The sequence below is a fragment of the Stegastes partitus genome, unplaced genomic scaffold (genome assembly GCF_000690725.1).
Source record: "Stegastes partitus isolate 25-593 unplaced genomic scaffold, Stegastes_partitus-1.0.2 Scaffold1037, whole genome shotgun sequence".
Taxonomy (NCBI): domain Eukaryota; kingdom Metazoa; phylum Chordata; class Actinopteri; family Pomacentridae; genus Stegastes; species Stegastes partitus.
The window spans coordinates 234,643-256,089 of NW_007578768.1; the positions used below are offsets into that span (position 1 = coordinate 234,643).

Consider the following 21,447-nt stretch of genomic DNA (forward strand, 5'->3'; position numbering starts at 1 on the left):
ATGCCATTACAGCATCCTAATCAGAGACCACCTTCCTAGACAACACACAGTTAAGTACATTAACCTTGTTGTATGTGCTTCACACCTGAACAGCTTAAGAAACAAACTTCATCCCAGTTGTTCCTTAGCGTGACTTGGGCAGTCTCAAATGTTGTTGTAAAACTCCAGGAGGACGCTGTTGAAATATGTGGAGAGTTCAGAGTGTACTGTGGCTCCACAAGCTCCAAAAAACTGAGAACCAGTGTTCTCTATGTACAGGTCAGAAAACGTACCGTAGATCAGCTGTAGTACCTGGTTGCTCCACCAGGTGGAGCCTCGATTAATACCATATCGATCAATGGATTCAGTCAATTAGACTGAAGGCGGTTCCATGTTGGCAGCAGAGAGCGTTGTGGAGGTTTAGCTGGTGACAAGCACCATGACAGAGACTTGTGTGGTGCTCAATGACCTGCAGCCAGAGCTCATGGAGAAGACAGACTGGACTCTGTTTCCTACATCAGCACAATCAGCTCAGGAAAAAAGTCTTCTGAGGTCAATTTGTGCTGTCAGTTAATCCATTATTGGTTAATAACGCTGCCAATAGATCTCCAGTGTCCTACCACAGACTCAGTTCATGTCACCTGTGTGATGTAAACTACAGATCTGTTACTGATCTGTTTAAATAATGCCCTGATCAGGATTTATTAAAATCTGGTTGAGACATTCCTGCTAACTATGAAGTATTGTGAATGTTAGTTGAGTTTACGTTGGATTTATTTTTGTCTAGCTTAACTCTGACTCCCCCTGCCTTTACTGACGTCTTGGTTTGTTCCACAGCATCAACAACAGGTGGTCCAGGCAATGGAGCGCGCCAAACAGGTGACCATGGGGGAGCTAAATGCTTCGATAGGGGTACGTGGGCTCCCCCCTCTGCCTCATAGCGTGTGTACCTTATACTCCCATATTTTTTTTAAAATTATTTTTCCTCCTTTTCTTTTCTTTTTAGTAAGACAAACATCCATTGGCCCACTCTAAAACGCCCCGACTGATTGGCTAATATTGGTAAAAGACGGCTTAAGCTGACTTTTAAAAACACAAACAATTGGTTTAGGATCTTTTTTTATTAAAGTGTGTCCACCAGGCACCAGAACAGCCCCAAAAATGTCAAATTTTTGGTGTGATTATTTTTTTTTAATGCAAACTAAGTTTGTTTGTCCCTTCAGTTCTCATCCTTTTGGTTTGACACGCAGAGCTTCCCTCCCAGAGAGCCACTGCCTTGACCTTAGCATTGTCCTCTCGTGCACATCGCAGCAATTAGTTCCCTTTCTTTCCTTCCTCCTTTCTTCTCCTTAATTCGCTTCCTCTGAAGCCGCCTCCTCCAGTGCTTGTAAGTCACCCAGATCTCTCTTTCTACTGTCTCCTCTGTCTCCTCTGCTTCCTCCTCTTGTTTCCCTCTGTGCAGCAGCAGCTCCAGGCCCAGCACCTCTCCCAGCACGCCCAGGGTCTGCCGGTGGGCCCACACCCGTCAGGACTGCCCCACCCGGGCCTGGCGCTGGGCGGAGGGTCCGGTCTGCTGGCCCTGTCCGGGGCTCTGGGGGCCCAGCTGGCTGCCAAAGACGAGAGAGCGCACCTGGAGGCAGCAGCCGCCGCCGCCGCCGCCGCAGAGCACCACAGAGGTACAGGAGCTCTCTACACGTTTGACTCCTTTTTTTTTTTTGATGCAGTTTGCGTCTCTCAAAGCAAAAAAAAAAAAAAGAAAAGTGTAAAAGCCGAGATGAGTTTAGGGCCGGGACAAGAGTTGGACTGCGTTTTGGAAGATGAAAACATCTCGCTGGAGTAGGAGTAGAGTAAACACCAAAGCTTGGCTCGATGGCTTCTGATGATTGGTTTTGCTTTGGAATTTTGGCAGGGCACCGGAGTGCTGCTGATAATAACACTCCTCAGGGATATTTTTCCACTGAGTCATCAGCTGCAGAGTGATGTAAAGTGATGGCAGATAATCTTGCATTTGTGTGTTTTCCTGTGTGTGTGTGTCCTCCTCTGCGTTTGCTGTCCCGTCGCCTGGTACCTGGATGTGCTCCTGCCTGGAATAAACAGACCGTGAAGCAGGACCAGTAAGTACAAATTACTACACCGTCACCTGTGTCAGGTACAATCACACCTGTCCAGCTTTTGTTCAATTGTAGGCAAATTCAGTGTCGAATACGGGAATCGACTCCTCAGAGGCTGCACAGAGGAGTTATGTTTTTAATGTTTTTAATGTTTATTTTTAACTAAAAATGTCAGAATCTAGATTTTTCCAGGTGTTAGCTGTTTTCTGCTGATGCTTTGTTTTATAGGTGTTTGGTGAACAGCCACAAAGGGGAAATGTGTGGATGGTAAAAACATAGTGACACTTTATTTTAGTAATTTCTGAGATTTTCCGAAGAAATTAGTGGGAAAATAGTGATTTCTCTAAAACAGGTATATTTTCATCAGAGTAAATGAGCTTTCATTACCTGATGGTTATAAGAACCTTTATTATCCGTCGTTGGTCTGTGTTGATGTTTTATTGTTTACTTACTTATGGTTACGTTTTCCTGAGGCGAGCATCACGAAGCAGGATTAGCAGGTTAGCTTAGCCTAAGTTATTCTGCTAGATCACCATGGTAACCGATGCTACACAGGACGGTCTGCTCAGAATTTAAATCTATAAACCTAATAAGTTGTACAAAAGTCATTTTAATGAAGGAAGCCGAGCAGTTACAGAATCACAAACTTCTACATGTCACATCGTCGTATGAACCTCGGTGCTGGTGATGAAGGAAGAACATCAATAAGTTTGGATTCTTGGTCCTGATTCTGCTTCCTGCTGTCGGTGCTGCAGCTCATAGAACACAGGATGGAAAACTGATGAGTCTATTGGTATTTATCACAGAGAATATTTAATCAATAACGTTAAATTCACTTTGATTCGGCCACAAACTTCAGTGATTTCCACGTATCCTTGGTTACTGGACAGCGTCAGAACGAAACGCAGCTGTCGTGTAAAATATCAGCAGCTGCATTAAGACTGAACTGAGGGATCAAATAATTATTTTAACTTATGGGGACGGTTTTCTATCAGCGCTTCTTTCTGGCATCATTTGCAGCAGCAGCACTTCGTCATGACGACAGTCAGCAGGAAACCGTCTGTTTGGTGCAACGAAAGGGTTAAATAATGCATCAAACTCCAACTTTAATCAGAACGAACGCAGAGTCTGATGAATAAATCTGGTTAAAAAGAAAGCTGATATTGGGCCGCCGCTATAGCTCACCTGGTTGAGCTGGTGTCCCAGGTGCAGGGCGACAGTCCTGATGTGGAGGTCATGAGTTCAAATCCCACTCATGGCCCTTTGCTGCAGGTCTTTCTCCTGTCTCTCTCTCTATTTAATAAACCCAAAAAAATTACTTTTAAAAAAAGAAAGTTCAAATCCACCGATGTGACACAAAGTCTCTGTTAGAAAGTTTAGGTTTTGTTAATCCAGTTAACACAAAGAAAGCCTGGCTTTGTTGAACCTGCGTCGCCGTGCACTCCTCTGGTTGTTGCCATGAGTAAACTTTACCTTATTGTGTGTGTTGTTTAGCAAACAAACAGACCAGCTCGTGTTCTTCCACCTTTTACGGCCTGTTTATGTCTTTACGCTGCGAGCTGCAGGCGCTTTACACAACACAGGTTTAGTCAGCTTTGATTTGTTCCCCCCTCTGGTTTTAAATTCTGTTCTATAAAAGTAGCATCTCGCTTCATGTTTGGCATTTTCTAAAACCAGGATCACTCACTGATACTTGAACCGGTATGAGAACCGTTTAGATCTCAGCGCCATAGAACTGCGACGGTACTTGTGGGGGGAAAAAAAATAAAAATCTCCATCAATGCCAAAAGCATTCTCGGCAGTCTTTTCTGCCGCTTTAAAGAAAAACTTGAAGGATTCTCTTTCTTCCTCTCAGTCCTGCGCCAAGCAGCCGATCGATGCAGCGTGCTATTCTTTCACATTCATCTCTGCAGCAGCTTATGAGCCTGGCATGATTTATGCAGTCCCTCTCACCTCATTATCACCCTCTTCCTTCCTCTCGGCCCTCACGCCCTTTCTCCCTCCACTCGTCCGTCCTTCCCACCTTCATCTCCTCCTCCTCCTCGTCTTTGTGCCCTCGTGCACACCTCCCCTCTGCTCCTTGCCTCACCGCTCTGCTCTCTCTCTCTCTGCAGAGCTCTCTGTCCAATGGGGATAAGGGTCGGCAGGCAGACTACCTCAGCAACGGCAAGAAGAGGAAAGCTGATGAGAAGGAGTTCATGACAGACTATGTGAGGACGCTTTCATAACGCTCTTAAATGTTTGAGTAACTGGAGGAAAGTTTCACCCAACTCTGCCGGTCCTCAGATGAGCCCAGTGGCAGACCGGCAGGCCGGCGTTTCAAACAGTTTCTGCTGTTTGAGTTACTGTGCAGGATTCGATGTGTTCATTCTTGTAAGATTTAAGCTTTAGTCCAAGATAACTTAATGTTGCATACTTATTTAATTCAGAATTATTGACGTCTATTCGACCTGAAATACAAAAAACCAGAGGATTGCACTGTTTGTTCTCCGTGTTTCCTGCACTTCCAACCATCTGGAGTAATAACATTTCCAGATAGAAGCATTTTTCATGTATGTTAAGTTGCACGCAGACGCTTCTTGGTGCATGACTTGTTCTGCAGGTAATCTGCATACATCAGAGCGCAGAGCAGCAATATCTCATCTCACCTTCTCCCTCTTTCTCTCGCAGGGCAGCGATGCGGATAAGAGTGATGATAATTTGGTGGTGGATGAGGTTAGTAGGCGGCCGCCGGCCTCCGTTTGCCTCACTTGACCGCTTTTATCTGCATACATCATGTAAACATACCCAGCAGGACCATATGAATAGTAATAATAGCGGTAATCCCCTCCCTCCGTCCTCCACCTGAGTCTACCTGCACTCATTTAGCAGCACACCACCGCAGAGCTCAAAGGAACGCGAGCCGGACCGCGGTTCAAGTGGACGTCTTTAAAACACGTCGGTGTAAAGCTGCCGACGTGACGACTGAGTTTTATTCTGTTTGAATGAGTGCAGACAGCGAGGTTGGAAGATTAACAAAGGGAAATAAATCAGGTGCTTTTTAAAGGAGAAATGTTGTCTTTGTCAGTCTAATGAATGCATAAGTGTGTGTTGTGCACAAGGTGAGCTGACCCGCTGACGAGAGCTTTCACATGTAGGCTGCAGACACTCCACCGGTTCCTGTTACGTCTAGTTTGGAATAAATTAACTAAAGCAGCAGCTAGAGGCTGTTTTTCAGGTCTGTCAGGTTCCCCTGAGAACACCGATGAAGACTTTTGACCTGAATTTGTTCCTCTGGTTGAGGCTCAACATGAGTCTGTTTGTAATAGAAGTGATGGAGAGAACATCTACGACAGCCGGAGTTAGTCCAGAACATTCGTGTCATCTGCCCGACGCCTGGACGGACTTTCTTCAGTTTGGCACAAATGCTGAACTGTTGAACTCGACTTTGGCGCTTCGAGGACGAAGTCGCTCACAAAGTGTAGCTCACATGTTAATGCTGTGATTATGACTGAGTTTCATACAAGTCAAGTGACGACGTTTTATCAGCAAAAGCTTGAAGATTGAGCCTGAATGTAACTGGACCGGTTCTGTTCTGCAGCATGAGGCTCTGTGAAGCTTTGGCCGACTGAGTTTAGTGTAAAACTTGAATTTCTAATGACAGAAAACTGTCACTGAACTCTCTAGAGTTTATACCTCAGGTTGGTTCAGACAGACTTTGGCATAGATGCGAGCAGGCTTGTGGATCTTCACTCCCATAATTCACTCTGGAGAACACTGGAGGCCTGTTTTTCTCCATAAATGTAAAAACAAAACTTTTTTCTGTGATAATTTCGTCACTTTTTTCTTTTATGAACACAAACCTTTAAGGTCACCATCATGGAACATGTTCAGCAGAGTAATGATGAGACAGATATCACTTCTTCTTTTTCTTCTGTCTTTGCTGATAACCTGGTCTGTGTTTTTACATTCAGGACCCGTCGTCCCCCCGCAGCGTTCAGTCCTACTCGTCCAGGGAGAACGGTTTGGACAAGATGCCTCCGTCCCGTAAGGAAGGTCCTCCGCAGGCCAGCCCCACCTCGCTGGCCTCGTCCAGCAGCGCCACCTCCCCGTCTCGTGGCAAAGATCCCCCACAGGTGCTCATAAATTACTGTTTATCCGGCTGTTGGACACGGACGTATTTTCATGGCTGTCTTTAATGTTTGCTTCACATATGCAGACACGGTGTGCTTCAGCGTAGGACGTCTGTCAGCACTCGCTGCTTTGTTCAGGGTCAACAGTTTGTCTTTGAGTTATTATGTGGGATAGTCAACATCCCACACAGTCAGCCTGGTGACGTCCCACAGGGCTGCTTCAGGTCCCATCTGCCTTCAGTCTCACTGTCTTTTCCTTTTTTTTATTTTCTTGCCATTTTTCTTCTCGTCCTCTCCCTGACCGGCTCTGTCCTTCACTACGTCACTCCACACATCGAATACCAAAGACGGCCCGTTTGTTTACTGGAGTTTTCTTTATTTTCTAACAGAGGGAGAAGTCCAGCACTCCAGGTATGAAGCCGGGGACCCCGATGTCTCAGGAGTCCAACACACCAGGACCAAGCGGACCTCCACAGTTCAGACCGGTGCCGGGCAAGCCGGGCGTCGACCCCCTCGGTAAGAACGTCCACGAGCTCGCCTTAGCTCCCTGAAGAACAGATCATCTGATAGTTCCTGTGGTAGCCTCTCTCCTCTGGCTTCGTGCCGGCTCCTGGATGATTCTATTGTTTGTTTAAAGGTTGTAAATGAGCCGCCGCCTCCTCATTTAGCAGAACGCGTCACATGTTCATACCCACGTTAGAGACCAACCAGCCCAACGCTTCACATGTTCCACAATCCTGACACAGGAATGACCTTCGCCGTAGCTGCTCCTAATCTCTGGAGCACTTTGGCTTTTCATGTGAGAACCGCTGAGACTTTAGAAACTGAACATCCACCTCCTCTGGTTGGCTTTCCATCCAAGCCGAGCCTGACACCCCGACGTGATCTTCTGTTGTGCTGCATCTTCTGTTCCTCTTTATTTTCTTGTGTTTGTGTCTTATGAGCTGCCGTTTGTATTTCAGCTCCACTCCTGTTGTTTTAAACGCGCCTCATGTAAATAAATGTGACTTGACTCGGTGCCAGAACACATCATCGGACTCCAGAAAGCCGCAGTTGATGTGAAGCGAAACTGGAAATCTTGTCCACGTAACAAAACGTCTCCTCAGGAGACCAAAAGCCAGATTCGTGGAGCTCTTCTCTCAGGAGCACAGAGGATCAATTAAAACATCTGTATTTGCAGAGATGTGTTTTAATTGTTTTTCAGCCGGTCCTGGCTTCGGTACATGAAGTGATTCTATCAGCGCCGGGCCGCAGTAGTTGGTATGAGTGTCAGCCAGCTCCCCACCACCGACCACCATCTGGACTTAATAAGCAGCTGTGGGCAAAAATATTCAGCGCGCCTCACTTTTTAAATGGAAAGATTAGGAGAGGTGATGGACTGTGACTGTGAGCTGCTTCGTAATGAGCCTCCATCTATTCCACTGTATCGCTTTCTCTTTTTTTTTTTCTGTCTTCCTCACATCACCTGTTAGGCCCCCGCTCCGCTTTCACAGCCATTATGCATGCATGCGTACACCAGCGTACACGCGGCGGCGGAATATATAGATTTATGTGCACGTGTGGTCTCGCTGCAGGAAGCCAGGGCGGCCAGCAGGGGTCAGTAGTGGTCTGAGTTGCTGCAGCGGGTTGCTGCCTTTTGTTGCAGCTTGTTCTCAGCCTGTCAGTCACAGCTGTCTGCAGAGGGAGCGCCGTAATAAAACCGATCTGACTCTGGCCTCAAATCCTATATGAAGCTCTCCAGTCACTGATGAACTGTGTTGTTGCCTCGATCTCTAATTTGTTCACTTCAATAATTCAAAGCACATTAACCCTCTGTCGCTCCTACCTGCCTCCAGCTCTGGGTCTGAGGAACCCCCTGGCGGTGCAGGGAGCCTACCCTCCGGGGGCGTTCGGCCTGCCCCCTCCAGGGGTGAACGGGGACCTGCCCGGGGCGGCGGGCTACGGCGCCGGCCTCCACTTGGTGTCCCCGCAGATGAACGGAGCGGCGGCGGCGGCGGCGGCGGCAGCTGCTGCAGGCTACGGCCGGTCCCCTGTGGTGAGCTCTGCAGATAATTTGTCTTCCCAGTGTCACTGTCACATGCAATAGCTCAGCATATAAAGCCGTCAGAGGGCAGAAAGAGAGGATATATATGGAACAGAGAGCAGGGTGGAGGCAGAGCAGCTGCATTGTCATTTATCGGTAAGAATCTATGACCTTGGCTCTCCACAAGTCTCCCTTTGCTTTTATACGATCTCATTTTATTCGGATCTTTCATCTGATGCTGTCTGTGTGTGTCGCCTACTTTAATGATTCAAACCCTGTATTTCATGTCAGTGTTTCCTCGAGTGTTTTTTTTATTCTTACGGCGTCTTTCTCCTTCTTCCAGGTGGGCTACGAGTCTCCACACCCACATATGAGGGTCCCTGGGCTGCCTGCCAGCCTGCAGTCAGCCGCCTCCGGGAAGCCGTGAGTTTCCTCTTCCTGCTGCTATCACTCACATCTTCACCTGCTTACTATTAGCTGCTCTCACAAGCTCAGCTTCTCCTCAGATTTCACTTACAACACCAGCAGAGAGCAGAAAGATGAAGATTTATGGGGGGGGCTTTAATTTCAAGCTTCCTGAACTTTTTTTTTAGTCAGAATCCACAGCGCTGTGGTTCTTCTGTGAATCAGGCAGCCTGTGATCGTACAACAAGAAACTTAAAGAGAGTTCATCCCTCCAGCGTTTGAACAGGATTTTTATAATAATTGTTGGCCATGTGCCGGCTCTGCTGTACTTTACTGCTGGTGTTTGTCTGCAGAGGAATGAGACGGCTTCAACTGACTCAACTAGTCACATACAGTGTTTTCAGGACGTCATTAGTAAATGTTAGGTTTAGTCACTCCAAAATAAAAAGTATTTCTGGCAAATCTGGAGTTGAACAGATGAGTCAGGAGGACGGGGAACATGCCGACACGGAGATGTTCTCCAACAGCTGGAGCTGCACACCTGGATTACAGGACACGCAGGAAAAGCAGAAGAAAGTCGCTTCTGTGTTCTTTCACATCAAATGTTTTCATCTTAAATGTTGCTCATTGTTTGTCTTGTTTGCCAAAAAGCCCAATAATCAGATGTGTGCTCCTGCTCTGTGTCTGATCAGACAGACGCTAACGTCCTTCCCTCCGTCTCCTCTTTAGCGCCTACTCCTTCCATGTGAGCGCCGACGGACAGATGCAGCCGGTGCCCTTTCCCCCCGACGCCCTGCTGGGTCCGGGGATCCCCCGTCACGCCCGGCAGATCCACACCCTGAGCCACGGGGAGGTGGTGTGCGCCGTCACCATCAGCACCTCCACGCGCCACGTCTACACCGGAGGCAAAGGCTGCGTCAAGGTGTGGGACATCAGCCAGCCGGGCAGCAAGAGCCCCATGGCCCAGCTGGACTGTCTGGTGAGNTTTTTTTTTTTTTGATGCAGTTTGCGTCTCTCAAAGCAAAAAAAAAAAAAAGAAAAGTGTAAAAGCCGAGATGAGTTTAGGGCCGGGACAAGAGTTGGACTGCGTTTTGGAAGATGAAAACATCTCGCTGGAGTAGGAGTAGAGTAAACACCAAAGCTTGGCTCGATGGCTTCTGATGATTGGTTTTGCTTTGGAATTTTGGCAGGGCACCGGAGTGCTGCTGATAATAACACTCCTCAGGGATATTTTTCCACTGAGTCATCAGCTGCAGAGTGATGTAAAGTGATGGCAGATAATCTTGCATTTGTGTGTTTTCCTGTGTGTGTGTGTCCTCCTCTGCGTTTGCTGTCCCGTCGCCTGGTACCTGGATGTGCTCCTGCCTGGAATAAACAGACCGTGAAGCAGGACCAGTAAGTACAAATTACTACACCGTCACCTGTGTCGGGTACAATCACACCTGTCCAGCTTTTGTTCAATTGTAGGCAAATTCAGTGTCGAATACGGGAATCGACTCCTCAGAGGCTGCACAGAGGAGTTATGTTTTTAATGTTTTTAATGTTTATTTTTAACTAAAAATGTCAGAATCTAGATGTTTCCAGGTTTTAGCTGTTTTCTGGTGATGCTTTGTTTTATAGGTGTTTGGTGAACAGCCACAAAGGGGAAATGTGTGGATGGTAAAAACATAGTGACACTTTATTTTAGTAATTTCTGAGATTTTCCGAAGAAATTAGTGGGAAAATAGTGATTTCTCTAAAACAGGTATATTTTCATCAGAGTAAATGAGCTTTCATTACCTGATGGTTATAAGAACCTTTATTATCCGTCGTTGGTCTGTGTTGATGTTTTATTGTTTACTTACTTATGGTTACGTTTTCCTGAGGCGAGCATCACGAAGCAGGATTAGCAGGTTAGCTTAGCCTAAGTTATTCTGCTAGATCACCATGGTAACCGATGCTACACAGGACGGTCTGCTCAGAATTTAAATCTATAAACCTAATAAGTTGTACAAAAGTCATTTTAATGAAGGAAGCCGAGCAGTTACAGAATCACAAACTTCTACATGTCACATCGTCGTATGAACCTCGGTGCTGGTGATGAAGGAAGAACATCAATAAGTTTGGATTCTTGGTCCTGATTCTGCTTCCTGCTGTCGGTGCTGCAGCTCATAGAACACAGGATGGAAAACTGATGAGTCTATTGGTATTTATCACAGAGAATATTTAATCAATAACGTTAAATTCACTTTGATTCGGCCACAAACTTCAGCGATTTCTACGTATCCTTGGTTACTGGACAGCGTCAGAACGAAACGCAGCTGTCGTGTAAAATATCAGCAGCTGCATTAAGACTGAACTGAGGGATCAAATAATTATTTTAACTTATGGGGACGGTTTTCTATCAGCGCTTCTTTCTGGCATCATTTGCAGCAGCAGCACTTCGTCATGACGACAGTCAGCAGGAAACCGTCTGTTTGGTGCAACGAAAGGGTTAAATAATGCATCAAACTCCAACTTTAATCAGAACGAACGCAGAGTCTGATGAATAAATCTGGTTAAAAAGAAAGCTGATATTGGGCCGCCGCTATAGCTCACCTGGTTGAGCTGGTGTCCCAGGTGCAGGGCGACAGTCCTGATGTGGAGGTCATGAGTTCAAATCCCACTCATGGCCCTTTGCTGCAGGTCTTTCTCCTGTCTCTCTCTCTATTTAATAAACCCAAAAAAATTACTTTTAAAAAAAGAAAGTTCAAATCCACCGATGTGACACAAAGTCTCTGTTAGAAAGTTTAGGTTTTGTTAATCCATTTAACACAAAGAAAGCCTGGCTTTGTTGAACTTGCGTCGTCGTGCACTCTCTGCATGTTGCCATGAGTAAACTTTACCTTATTGTGTGTGTTATTTAGCAAACAAACAGACCAGCTGGTGTTCTTCCACCTTTTACGGCCTGTTTATGTCTTTACGCTGCGAGCTGCAGGCGCTTTACAGAACACAGGTTTAGTCAGCTTTGATTTGTTCCCCCCTCTGGTTTTAAATTCTGTTCTATAAAAGTAGCATCTCGCTTCATGTTTGGCATTTTCTAAAACCAGGATCACTCACTGATACTTGAACCGGTATGAGAACCGTTTAGATCTCAGCGCCATAGAACTGCGACGGTACTTGTGGGGGGAAAAAAAATAAAAATCTCCATCAATGCCAAAAGCATTCTCGGCAGTCTTTTCTGCCGCTTTAAAGAAAAACTTGAAGGATTCTCTTTCTTCCTCTCAGTCCTGCGCCAAGCAGCCGATCGATGCAGCGTGCTATTCTTTCACATTCATCTCTGCAGCAGCTTATGAGCCTGGCATGATTTATGCAGTCCCTCTCACCTCATTATCACCCTCTTCCTTCCTCTCGGCCCTCACGCCCTTTCTCCCTCCACTCGTCCGTCCTTCCCACCTTCATCTCCTCCTCCTCCTCGTCTTTGTGCCCTCGTGCACACCTCCCCTCTGCTCCTTGCCTCACCGCTCTGCTCTCTCTCTCTCTGCAGAGCTCTCTGTCCAATGGGGATAAGGGTCGGCAGGCAGACTACCTCAGCAACGGCAAGAAGAGGAAAGCTGATGAGAAGGAGTTCATGACAGACTATGTGAGGACGCTTTCATAACGCTCTTAAATGTTTGAGTAACTGGAGGAAAGTTTCACCCAACTCTGCCGGTCCTCAGATGAGCCCAGTGGCAGACCGGCAGGCCGGCGTTTCAAACAGTTTCTGCTGTTTGAGTTACTGTGCAGGATTCGATGTGTTCATTCTTGTAAGATTTAAGCTTTAGTCCAAGATAACTTAATGTTGCATACTTATTTAATTCAGAATTATTGACGTCTATTCGACCTGAAATACAAAAAACCAGAGGATTGCACTGTTTGTTCTCCGTGTTTCCTGCACTTCCAACCATCTGGAGTAATAACATTTCCAGATAGAAGCATTTTTCATGTATGTTAAGTTGCACGCAGACGCTTCTTGGTGCATGACTTGTTCTGCAGGTAATCTGCATACATCAGAGCGCAGAGCAGCAATATCTCATCTCACCTTCTCCCTCTTTCTCTCGCAGGGCAGCGATGCGGATAAGAGTGATGATAATTTGGTGGTGGATGAGGTTAGTAGGCGGCCGCCGGCCTCCGTTTGCCTCACTTGACCGCTTTTATCTGCATACATCATGTAAACATACCCAGCAGGACCATATGAATAGTAATAATAGCGGTAATCCCCTCCCTCCGTCCTCCACCTGAGTCTACCTGCACTCATTTAGCAGCACACCACCGCAGAGCTCAAAGGAACGCGAGCCGGACCGCGGTTCAAGTGGACGTCTTTAAAACACGTCGGTGTAAAGCTGCCGACGTGACGACTGAGTTTTATTCTGTTTGAATGAGTGCAGACAGCGAGGTTGGAAGATTAACAAAGGGAAATAAATCAGGTGCTTTTTAAAGGAGAAATGTTGTCTTTGTCAGTCTAATGAATGCATAAGTGTGTGTTGTGCACAAGGTGAGCTGACCCGCTGACGAGAGCTTTCACATGTAGGCTGCAGACACTCCACCGGTTCCTGTTACGTCTAGTTTGGAATAAATTAACTAAAGCAGCAGCTAGAGGCTGTTTTTCAGGTCTGTCAGGTTCCCCTGAGAACACCGATGAAGACTTTTGACCTGAATTTGTTCCTCTGGTTGAGGCTCAACATGAGTCTGTTTGTAATAGAAGTGATGGAGAGAACATCTACGACAGCCGGAGTTAGTCCAGAACATTCGTGTCATCTGCCCGACGCCTGGACGGACTTTCTTCAGTTTGGCACAAATGCTGAACTGTTGAACTCGACTTTGGCGCTTCGAGGACGAAGTCGCTCACAAAGTGTAGCTCACATGTTAATGCTGTGATTATGACTGAGTTTCATACAAGTCAAGTGACGACGTTTTATCAGCAAAAGCTTGAAGATTGAGCCTGAATGTAACTGGACCGGTTCTGTTCTGCAGCATGAGGCTCTGTGAAGCTTTGGCCGACTGAGTTTAGTGTAAAACTTGAATTTCTAATGACAGAAAACTGTCACTGAACTCTCTAGAGTTTATACCTCAGGTTGGTTCAGACAGACTTTGGCATAGATGCGAGCAGGCTTGTGGATCTTCACTCCCATAATTCACTCTGGAGAACACTGGAGGCCTGTTTTTCTCCATAAATGTAAAAACAAAACTTTTTTCTGTGATAATTTCGTCACTTTTTTCTTTTATGAACACAAACCTTTAAGGTCACCATCATGGAACATGTTCAGCAGAGTAATGATGAGACAGATATCACTTCTTCTTTTTCTTCTGTCTTTGCTGATAACCTGGTCTGTGTTTTTACATTCAGGACCCGTCGTCCCCCCGCAGCGTTCAGTCCTACTCGTCCAGGGAGAACGGTTTGGACAAGATGCCTCCGTCCCGTAAGGAAGGTCCTCCGCAGGCCAGCCCCACCTCGCTGGCCTCGTCCAGCAGCGCCACCTCCCCGTCTCGTGGCAAAGATCCCCCACAGGTGCTCATAAATTACTGTTTATCCGGCTGTTGGACACGGACGTATTTTCATGGCTGTCTTTAATGTTTGCTTCACATATGCAGACACGGTGTGCTTCAGCGTAGGACGTCTGTCAGCACTCGCTGCTTTGTTCAGGGTCAACAGTTTGTCTTTGAGTTATTATGTGGGATAGTCAACATCCCACACAGTCAGCCTGGTGACGTCCCACAGGGCTGCTTCAGGTCCCATCTGCCTTCAGTCTCACTGTCTTTTCCTTTTTTTTATTTTCTTGCCATTTTTCTTCTCGTCCTCTCCCTGACCGGCTCTGTCCTTCACTACGTCACTCCACACATCGAATACCAAAGACGGCCCGTTTGTTTACTGGAGTTTTCTTTATTTTCTAACAGAGGGAGAAGTCCAGCACTCCAGGTATGAAGCCGGGGACCCCGATGTCTCAGGAGTCCAACACACCAGGACCAAGCGGACCTCCACAGTTCAGACCGGTGCCGGGCAAGCCGGGCGTCGACCCCCTCGGTAAGAACGTCCACGAGCTCGCCTTAGCTCCCTGAAGAACAGATCATCTGATAGTTCCTGTGGTAGCCTCTCTCCTCTGGCTTCGTGCCGGCTCCTGGATGATTCTATTGTTTGTTTAAAGGTTGTAAATGAGCCGCCGCCTCCTCATTTAGCAGAACGCGTCACATGTTCATACCCACGTTAGAGACCAACCAGCCCAACGCTTCACATGTTCCACAATCCTGACACAGGAATGACCTTCGCCGTAGCTGCTCCTAATCTCTGGAGCACTTTGGCTTTTCATGTGAGAACCGCTGAGACTTTAGAAACTGAACATCCACCTCCTCTGGTTGGCTTTCCATCCAAGCCGAGCCTGACACCCCGACGTGATCTTCTGTTGTGCTGCATCTTCTGTTCCTCTTTATTTTCTTGTGTTTGTGTCTTATGAGCTGCCGTTTGTATTTCAGCTCCACTCCTGTTGTTTTAAACGCGCCTCATGTAAATAAATGTGACTTGACTCGGTGCCAGAACACATCATCGGACTCCAGAAAGCCGCAGTTGATGTGAAGCGAAACTGGAAATCTTGTCCACGTAACAAAACGTCTCCTCAGGAGACCAAAAGCCAGATTCGTGGAGCTCTTCTCTCAGGAGCACAGAGGATCAATTAAAACATCTGTATTTGCAGAGATGTGTTTTAATTGTTTTTCAGCCGGTCCTGGCTTCGGTACATGAAGTGATTCTATCAGCGCCGGGCCGCAGTAGTTGGTATGAGTGTCAGCCAGCTCCCCACCACCGACCACCATCTGGACTTAATAAGCAGCTGTGGGCAAAAATATTCAGCGCGCCTCACTTTTTAAATGGAAAGATTAGGAGAGGTGATGGACTGTGACTGTGAGCTGCTTCGTAATGAGCCTCCATCTATTCCACTGTATCGCTTTCTCTTTTTTTTTTTCTGTCTTCCTCACATCACCTGTTAGGCCCCCGCTCCGCTTTCACAGCCATTATGCATGCATGCGTACACCAGCGTACACGCGGCGGCGGAATATATAGATTTATGTGCACGTGTGGTCTCGCTGCAGGAAGCCAGGGCGGCCAGCAGGGGTCAGTAGTGGTCTGAGTTGCTGCAGCGGGTTGCTGCCTTTTGTTGCAGCTTGTTCTCAGCCTGTCAGTCACAGCTGTCTGCAGAGGGAGCGCCGTAATAAAACCGATCTGACTCTGGCCTCAAATCCTATATGAAGCTCTCCAGTCACTGATGAACTGTGTTGTTGCCTCGATCTCTAATTTGTTCACTTCAATAATTCAAAGCACATTAACCCTCTGTCGCTCCTACCTGCCTCCAGCTCTGGGTCTGAGGAACCCCCTGGCGGTGCAGGGAGCCTACCCTCCGGGGGCGTTCGGCCTGCCCCCTCCAGGGGTGAACGGGGACCTGCCCGGGGCGGCGGGCTACGGCGCCGGCCTCCACTTGGTGTCCCCGCAGATGAACGGAGCGGCGGCGGCGGCGGCGGCGGCAGCTGCTGCAGGCTACGGCCGGTCCCCTGTGGTGAGCTCTGCAGATAATTTGTCTTCCCAGTGTCACTGTCACATGCAATAGCTCAGCATATAAAGCCGTCAGAGGGCAGAAAGAGAGGATATATATGGAACAGAGAGCAGGGTGGAGGCAGAGCAGCTGCATTGTCATTTATCGGTAAGAATCTATGACCTTGGCTCTCCACAAGTCTCCCTTTGCTTTTATACGATCTCATTTTATTCGGATCTTTCATCTGATGCTGTCTGTGTGTGTCGCCTACTTTAATGATTCAAACCCTGTATTTCATGTCAGTGTTTCCTCGAGTGTTTTTTTTATTCTTACGGCGTCTTTCTCCTTCTTCCAGGTGGGCTACGAGTCTCCACACCCACATATGAGGGTCCCTGGGCTGCCTGCCAGCCTGCAGTCAGCCGCCTCCGGGAAGCCGTGAGTTTCCTCTTCCTGCTGCTATCACTCACATCTTCACCTGCTTACTATTAGCTGCTCTCACAAGCTCAGCTTCTCCTCAGATTTCACTTACAACACCAGCAGAGAGCAGAAAGATGAAGATTTATGGGGGGGGCTTTAATTTCAAGCTTCCTGAACTTTTTTTTTAGTCAGAATCCACAGCGCTGTGGTTCTTCTGTGAATCAGGCAGCCTGTGATCGTACAACAAGAAACTTAAAGAGAGTTCATCCCTCCAGCGTTTGAACAGGATTTTTATAATAATTGTTGGCCATGTGCCGGCTCTGCTGTACTTTACTGCTGGTGTTTGTCTGCAGAGGAATGAGACGGCTTCAACTGACTCAACTAGTCACATACAGTGTTTTCAGGACGTCATTAGTAAATGTTAGGTTTAGTCACTCCAAAATAAAAAGTATTTCTGGCAAATCTGGAGTTGAACAGATGAGTCAGGAGGACGGGGAACATGCCGACACGGAGATGTTCTCCAACAGCTGGAGCTGCACACCTGGATTACAGGACACGCAGGAAAAGCAGAAGAAAGTCGCTTCTGTGTTCTTTCACATCAAATGTTTTCATCTTAAATGTTGCTCATTGTTTGTCTTGTTTGCCAAAAAGCCCAATAATCAGATGTGTGCTCCTGCTCTGTGTCTGATCAGACAGACGCTAACGTCCGTCCCTCCGTCTCCTCTTTAGCGCCTACTCCTTCCATGTGAGCGCCGACGGACAGATGCAGCCGGTGCCCTTTCCCCCCGACGCCCTGCTGGGTCCGGGGATCCCCCGTCACGCCCGGCAGATCCACACCCTGAGCCACGGGGAGGTGGTGTGCGCCGTCACCATCAGCACCTCCACGCGCCACGTCTACACCGGAGGCAAAGGCTGCGTCAAGGTGTGGGACATCAGCCAGCCGGGCAGCAAGAGCCCCATGGCCCAGCTGGACTGTCTGGTGAGACTCACATCTAATGTTGTGTCCAGTGTTTGCTTTACTACAAAAACCGACGCTCTAGAAACACTCTGGATGATGAATCACCTTTAGTCCTCCAGCCAGCATCTGTATTTGTGGCTGTGATGAGGCTGTAGCAGCTCGCCGTGTCAGTGGCGCCGCCCTGCAGGATGTATGAGTGCCTCTAAATGTGCTTCACTGTGTCCAACCAGAACAGGGATAACTACATCCGCTCCTGTAAGCTGCTCTCCGACGGGCGAACCTTGATTGTCGGCGGAGAGGCCAGCACGCTGTCGATCTGGGATCTGGCCACGCCGACTCCCCGCATCAAGGCGGAGCTGACGTCGTCCGCTCCCGCCTGCTACGCTCTGGCCATCTCCCCCGACAACAAGGTCTGCTTCTCCTGCTGCAGCGACGGCAACATCGTGGTCTGGGACCTCCACAACCAGACGCTGGTCAGGTGAGAATCGTTTCACTCCACACGAGGAGGGCAGGTGGAAGATTAGTTTTTGAGCAAGTTTGGGGAAGAGGAGCGACTGATGGAAGAAGTTATGGAGTGGGAAATGAGCAGAGAGGGAAGAGGGAAGCAGGAAATGGGTGCAATTTCAGAAATTTTTACAATCTGCACTGTCGAGCCATAAAGGAGACGAGAGAAGGAAAGACTGGAGGTGTGAGTTTATAGGGCATGCTGTGTTTTTATGCGAGTCACAGAGACGGAGCTGTGTGCAGGATTACAGTCTTTATCCTGGTCGGTCTGTGAGGAGCCACGCAGCGTGTTCACGTTTAGCTCTCACCTGGCGTGTCGCTGCCACAGCAGCCAATCAGGAGACTACGTGTGATTGATGGTGTTTTTCTCAGTTTATTTTATTTTTTACATTTTTATGAAATGTTCAAATAATACATCCACATTTAAATTCTGCAACTTGTAAACCAGCTGAGGTTATAAATACTATAATCAGTGGCACCGTTACTTCCTTATGTACTTTAAAATGAGCATTTTGAGCTCCCATGTTTAGCTTTTCTAGTCTTTTTATTTTTACTATATTATCAGTAATTATTAGTTTGGACGCTTGTCTCCTCTGACAGATGCACACAGGTGACACGTTTCAACATAGAGCTTAAAGTGTTTTTAAATTTTAAAAATCCATCTTTATTTAAAGCTGTCTGTAGTTTATTCCTGTGAGACAATGATTTGTCTTTAAACTGTTTCAGGATGAAAATCTTTGAGTTTTTATGCAGAAATCAACTTTTCTCTGTGTTGATTTTCACACTTTATTGATCTCAAATCACTGAGAAATATGAAAATTAAATAAAAAAATAAAACAAATCACAGGATTGCGTGCATGTTTGGAGAAACGTTGGTCGTCATGTGTCAGCAGCTGTACGGTTCAGTAAAGTCCCTCCACTTGGTTTTTAAACATCACTCCCTGTCCTGGAGGCTCAGTGATGCTGTTGGACGCTACAGGAATCATCTGCTGACAGAGTTTCTCTGAGCATCACAGCTGGTTTGAAAGCCGGTCCTGTGTTTGGGAGGAGGCGTAAGGAGGCAACTGAACTTTTCTTTATAGCAAAAAAACCACATAAATCTGAAATTATTCAAAGCAGAGTATTTTTCTACATCTAAACATGCCTGGAGGGGATCTCTGAAGAGAGCGAGGAGCAATCGACAGAAGAGTCGGGAAAGATGAACGTGCATCTCTGAGTCGGTTCTGTTGTGTTCGTCTGGTCCTGCAGGCAGTTTCAGGGCCACACGGACGGAGCGAGCTGCATCGACATCTCCAACGACGGCACCAAGCTGTGGACGGGCGGCCTGGACAACACGGTCCGCTGCTGGGACCTCCGAGAGGGACGCCAGCTGCAGCAGCACGACTTCACCTCGCAGGTACGTATAGAGGTCACGAAGCAGAACTCTGCAGGGAGGAGAGTGATGGAGGTGACCGGGTTCATGGAGGACCAGCACCGCACTAGAACCAGGACCAGGCTGATGCGGTGCAATACTGCTGTGTTCCACAAGTTTAATAGGAAAATAATAAAAATAATAATACACGTTTCGCACCATCCATCCATCATCTCTACACCTTCATCCTCACTATGGGGGGCGGAGCCTATCCCAGCTGACTCAGGGTGAAGGCAGGTTCACCTGGACAGGTAACCAGTCTATCACAGGGCTACACGAACGAGCATAGAAACAAATTAAGAATGTTGGTAGGAAAATGTTTGATCCTGTATTATCAGGACTGTGGCCTCTGACCTGAGATCTAAACCCAGATGGTAGCAGCTCGTCTCAAACAGCAAACTGGCTCAATGAAAACATGCAGCGTTTGCTCTTTATCCCCCGTTACTTCTGACTTTTTCTACGTCTAGAGATTGTTTTCTGTTGCACCGACTACCTGATGCCCCTGGTATTTATCTACTGAAACTACACGCTTACATCCAACTGCTTCTCTGTATACGTTCAGCAACGTGCAGCATCCCGTCTGTTCTTATGGTTCTTCATACACCACATAAGCTCCTTTTAAAAGAAAAGCCAGACAGCATGTTCATAGATACATGCACGTACTGTCTTTTCTAGCACATGTTCATATTTGGACATTTCTTGCTGTATTTTAACTCCTGTTGTCTGATTGTATGAGTGCACAGACATCACTGATGCTGCACACTGCTCAGTGACAACACAGGGATTCTGTTTTATTCTATTCTAGCACACCTTCTTCTTCTTGTTGTTGCCCAAACTCCTGATCTTGCAGTCTGGAGTAACGAGCATTGGTCTGATGATCTCTAACCCTCTCCGTCTCCAGATCTTCTCTCTGGGCTACTGTCCGACGGGCGAGTGGCTGGCCGTGGGGATGGAGAGCAGCAACGTGGAGGTCCTGCACGTCTCCAAACCCGACAAGTACCAGCTGCACCTCCACGAGAGCTGCGTCCTCTCGCTCAAGTTCGCCTACTGCGGTACGTTGGCCAGATTGATGGTTTGGTTGCGTCACCGGCACCTGAGGCTGTTTAATCACAGGGAGGCAGAACAAATCTTCTGCTTTCTCTCATTATTCAGAGACGCTCTCTTCCCTCCTCCTTTACAAAAGCAGAGCGTCCTCTCAGCCTTCTCCATATCTCACCTCCCCTGAGGCTTTATCTGCTGATGGCTGTGTGTGTTTTGTCCTGTAGGTAAATGGTTCGTGAGCACGGGCAAAGATAACCTCCTGAATGCGTGGCGGACGCCGTACGGATCCAGCATATTCCAGGTAGACCTTCTGAGAGTTTCGCGCACGACAATCTCAACGGAGAGTTTTTAAAAATAACAGAGAAATGTGTTGACGAAGCTGAAACACGTCCAAGCGTTTCCAGCTTTTTTTATCTTCCTGTTTAAATATCAGAGGGTTATTCTGGGACACAAATAAATTCTGTTCTGCATTTGCACAAAACTGTGATTCATTAGTGGCTGATCTGCTTCTTCTGTCTCTCTGCGTTCAGTCGAAGGAGTCCTCGTCAGTGCTCAGCTGCGACATCTCCCCCGACGACCAGTTCATCGTCACCGGCTCCGGGGACAAGAAAGCTACAGTCTACGAAGTCATCTACTGAACTCTGATTGGCTTAAAACAACAACAACAACAACCAATAATCAGGGGGCGGAGTCACGGCTCCACTCCTGCAACCAATGACTGTACAGAGCGTCGGCGGCGTGGAAAGCAAGAGACACTCAACTTGTACTTTGTTGTTTCGTTTACGTTTGTGGAAGCAAAGCGAGAAGAGAAGCGAGGAAAAGTCACATCTCTGGAAAACTTTGATTTAATGCTCTGAGAACGCTGGTTAGTGTGTAGCTGCGCATCGTGGGATTCCTCCAAAGAACTTTTGTTTTTTGTTCCTGTTTTTATGTTCCTTTTTTTTTTTTTAACAAAATGAAACCTCTGTAGTG

General features: G+C 47.3%; 1 protein-coding gene across 1 annotated transcript in view; it reads left to right on the forward strand.

Moving 5' to 3' along the window:
• Nucleotides 1-21,187, forward strand: part of tle2a (TLE family member 2, transcriptional corepressor a) — a 54,665-nt gene extending 33,478 nt beyond the window's left edge. The window contains exons 5-26 of the mRNA XM_008295313.1: nucleotides 817-921; nucleotides 1,442-1,655; nucleotides 2,077-2,093; nucleotides 4,205-4,300; nucleotides 4,761-4,805; nucleotides 6,044-6,205; nucleotides 6,592-6,718; nucleotides 8,038-8,237; nucleotides 8,569-8,648; nucleotides 9,360-9,609; nucleotides 12,136-12,231; nucleotides 12,692-12,736; nucleotides 13,975-14,136; nucleotides 14,523-14,649; nucleotides 15,969-16,168; nucleotides 16,500-16,579; nucleotides 17,291-17,540; nucleotides 17,750-17,997; nucleotides 19,272-19,419; nucleotides 20,336-20,486; nucleotides 20,700-20,776; nucleotides 21,006-21,187. Of these exons, the coding sequence (XP_008293535.1) occupies nucleotides 817-921; nucleotides 1,442-1,655; nucleotides 2,077-2,093; nucleotides 4,205-4,300; nucleotides 4,761-4,805; nucleotides 6,044-6,205; nucleotides 6,592-6,718; nucleotides 8,038-8,237; nucleotides 8,569-8,648; nucleotides 9,360-9,609; nucleotides 12,136-12,231; nucleotides 12,692-12,736; nucleotides 13,975-14,136; nucleotides 14,523-14,649; nucleotides 15,969-16,168; nucleotides 16,500-16,579; nucleotides 17,291-17,540; nucleotides 17,750-17,997; nucleotides 19,272-19,419; nucleotides 20,336-20,486; nucleotides 20,700-20,776; nucleotides 21,006-21,113 (2,988 nt within the window). The 3' untranslated portion in view covers nucleotides 21,114-21,187. The remainder of the gene's footprint in view (nucleotides 1-816; nucleotides 922-1,441; nucleotides 1,656-2,076; nucleotides 2,094-4,204; nucleotides 4,301-4,760; nucleotides 4,806-6,043; nucleotides 6,206-6,591; nucleotides 6,719-8,037; nucleotides 8,238-8,568; nucleotides 8,649-9,359; nucleotides 9,610-12,135; nucleotides 12,232-12,691; nucleotides 12,737-13,974; nucleotides 14,137-14,522; nucleotides 14,650-15,968; nucleotides 16,169-16,499; nucleotides 16,580-17,290; nucleotides 17,541-17,749; nucleotides 17,998-19,271; nucleotides 19,420-20,335; nucleotides 20,487-20,699; nucleotides 20,777-21,005) is intronic.
• The last annotated feature ends 260 nt before the right edge of the window (nucleotides 21,188-21,447 follow it).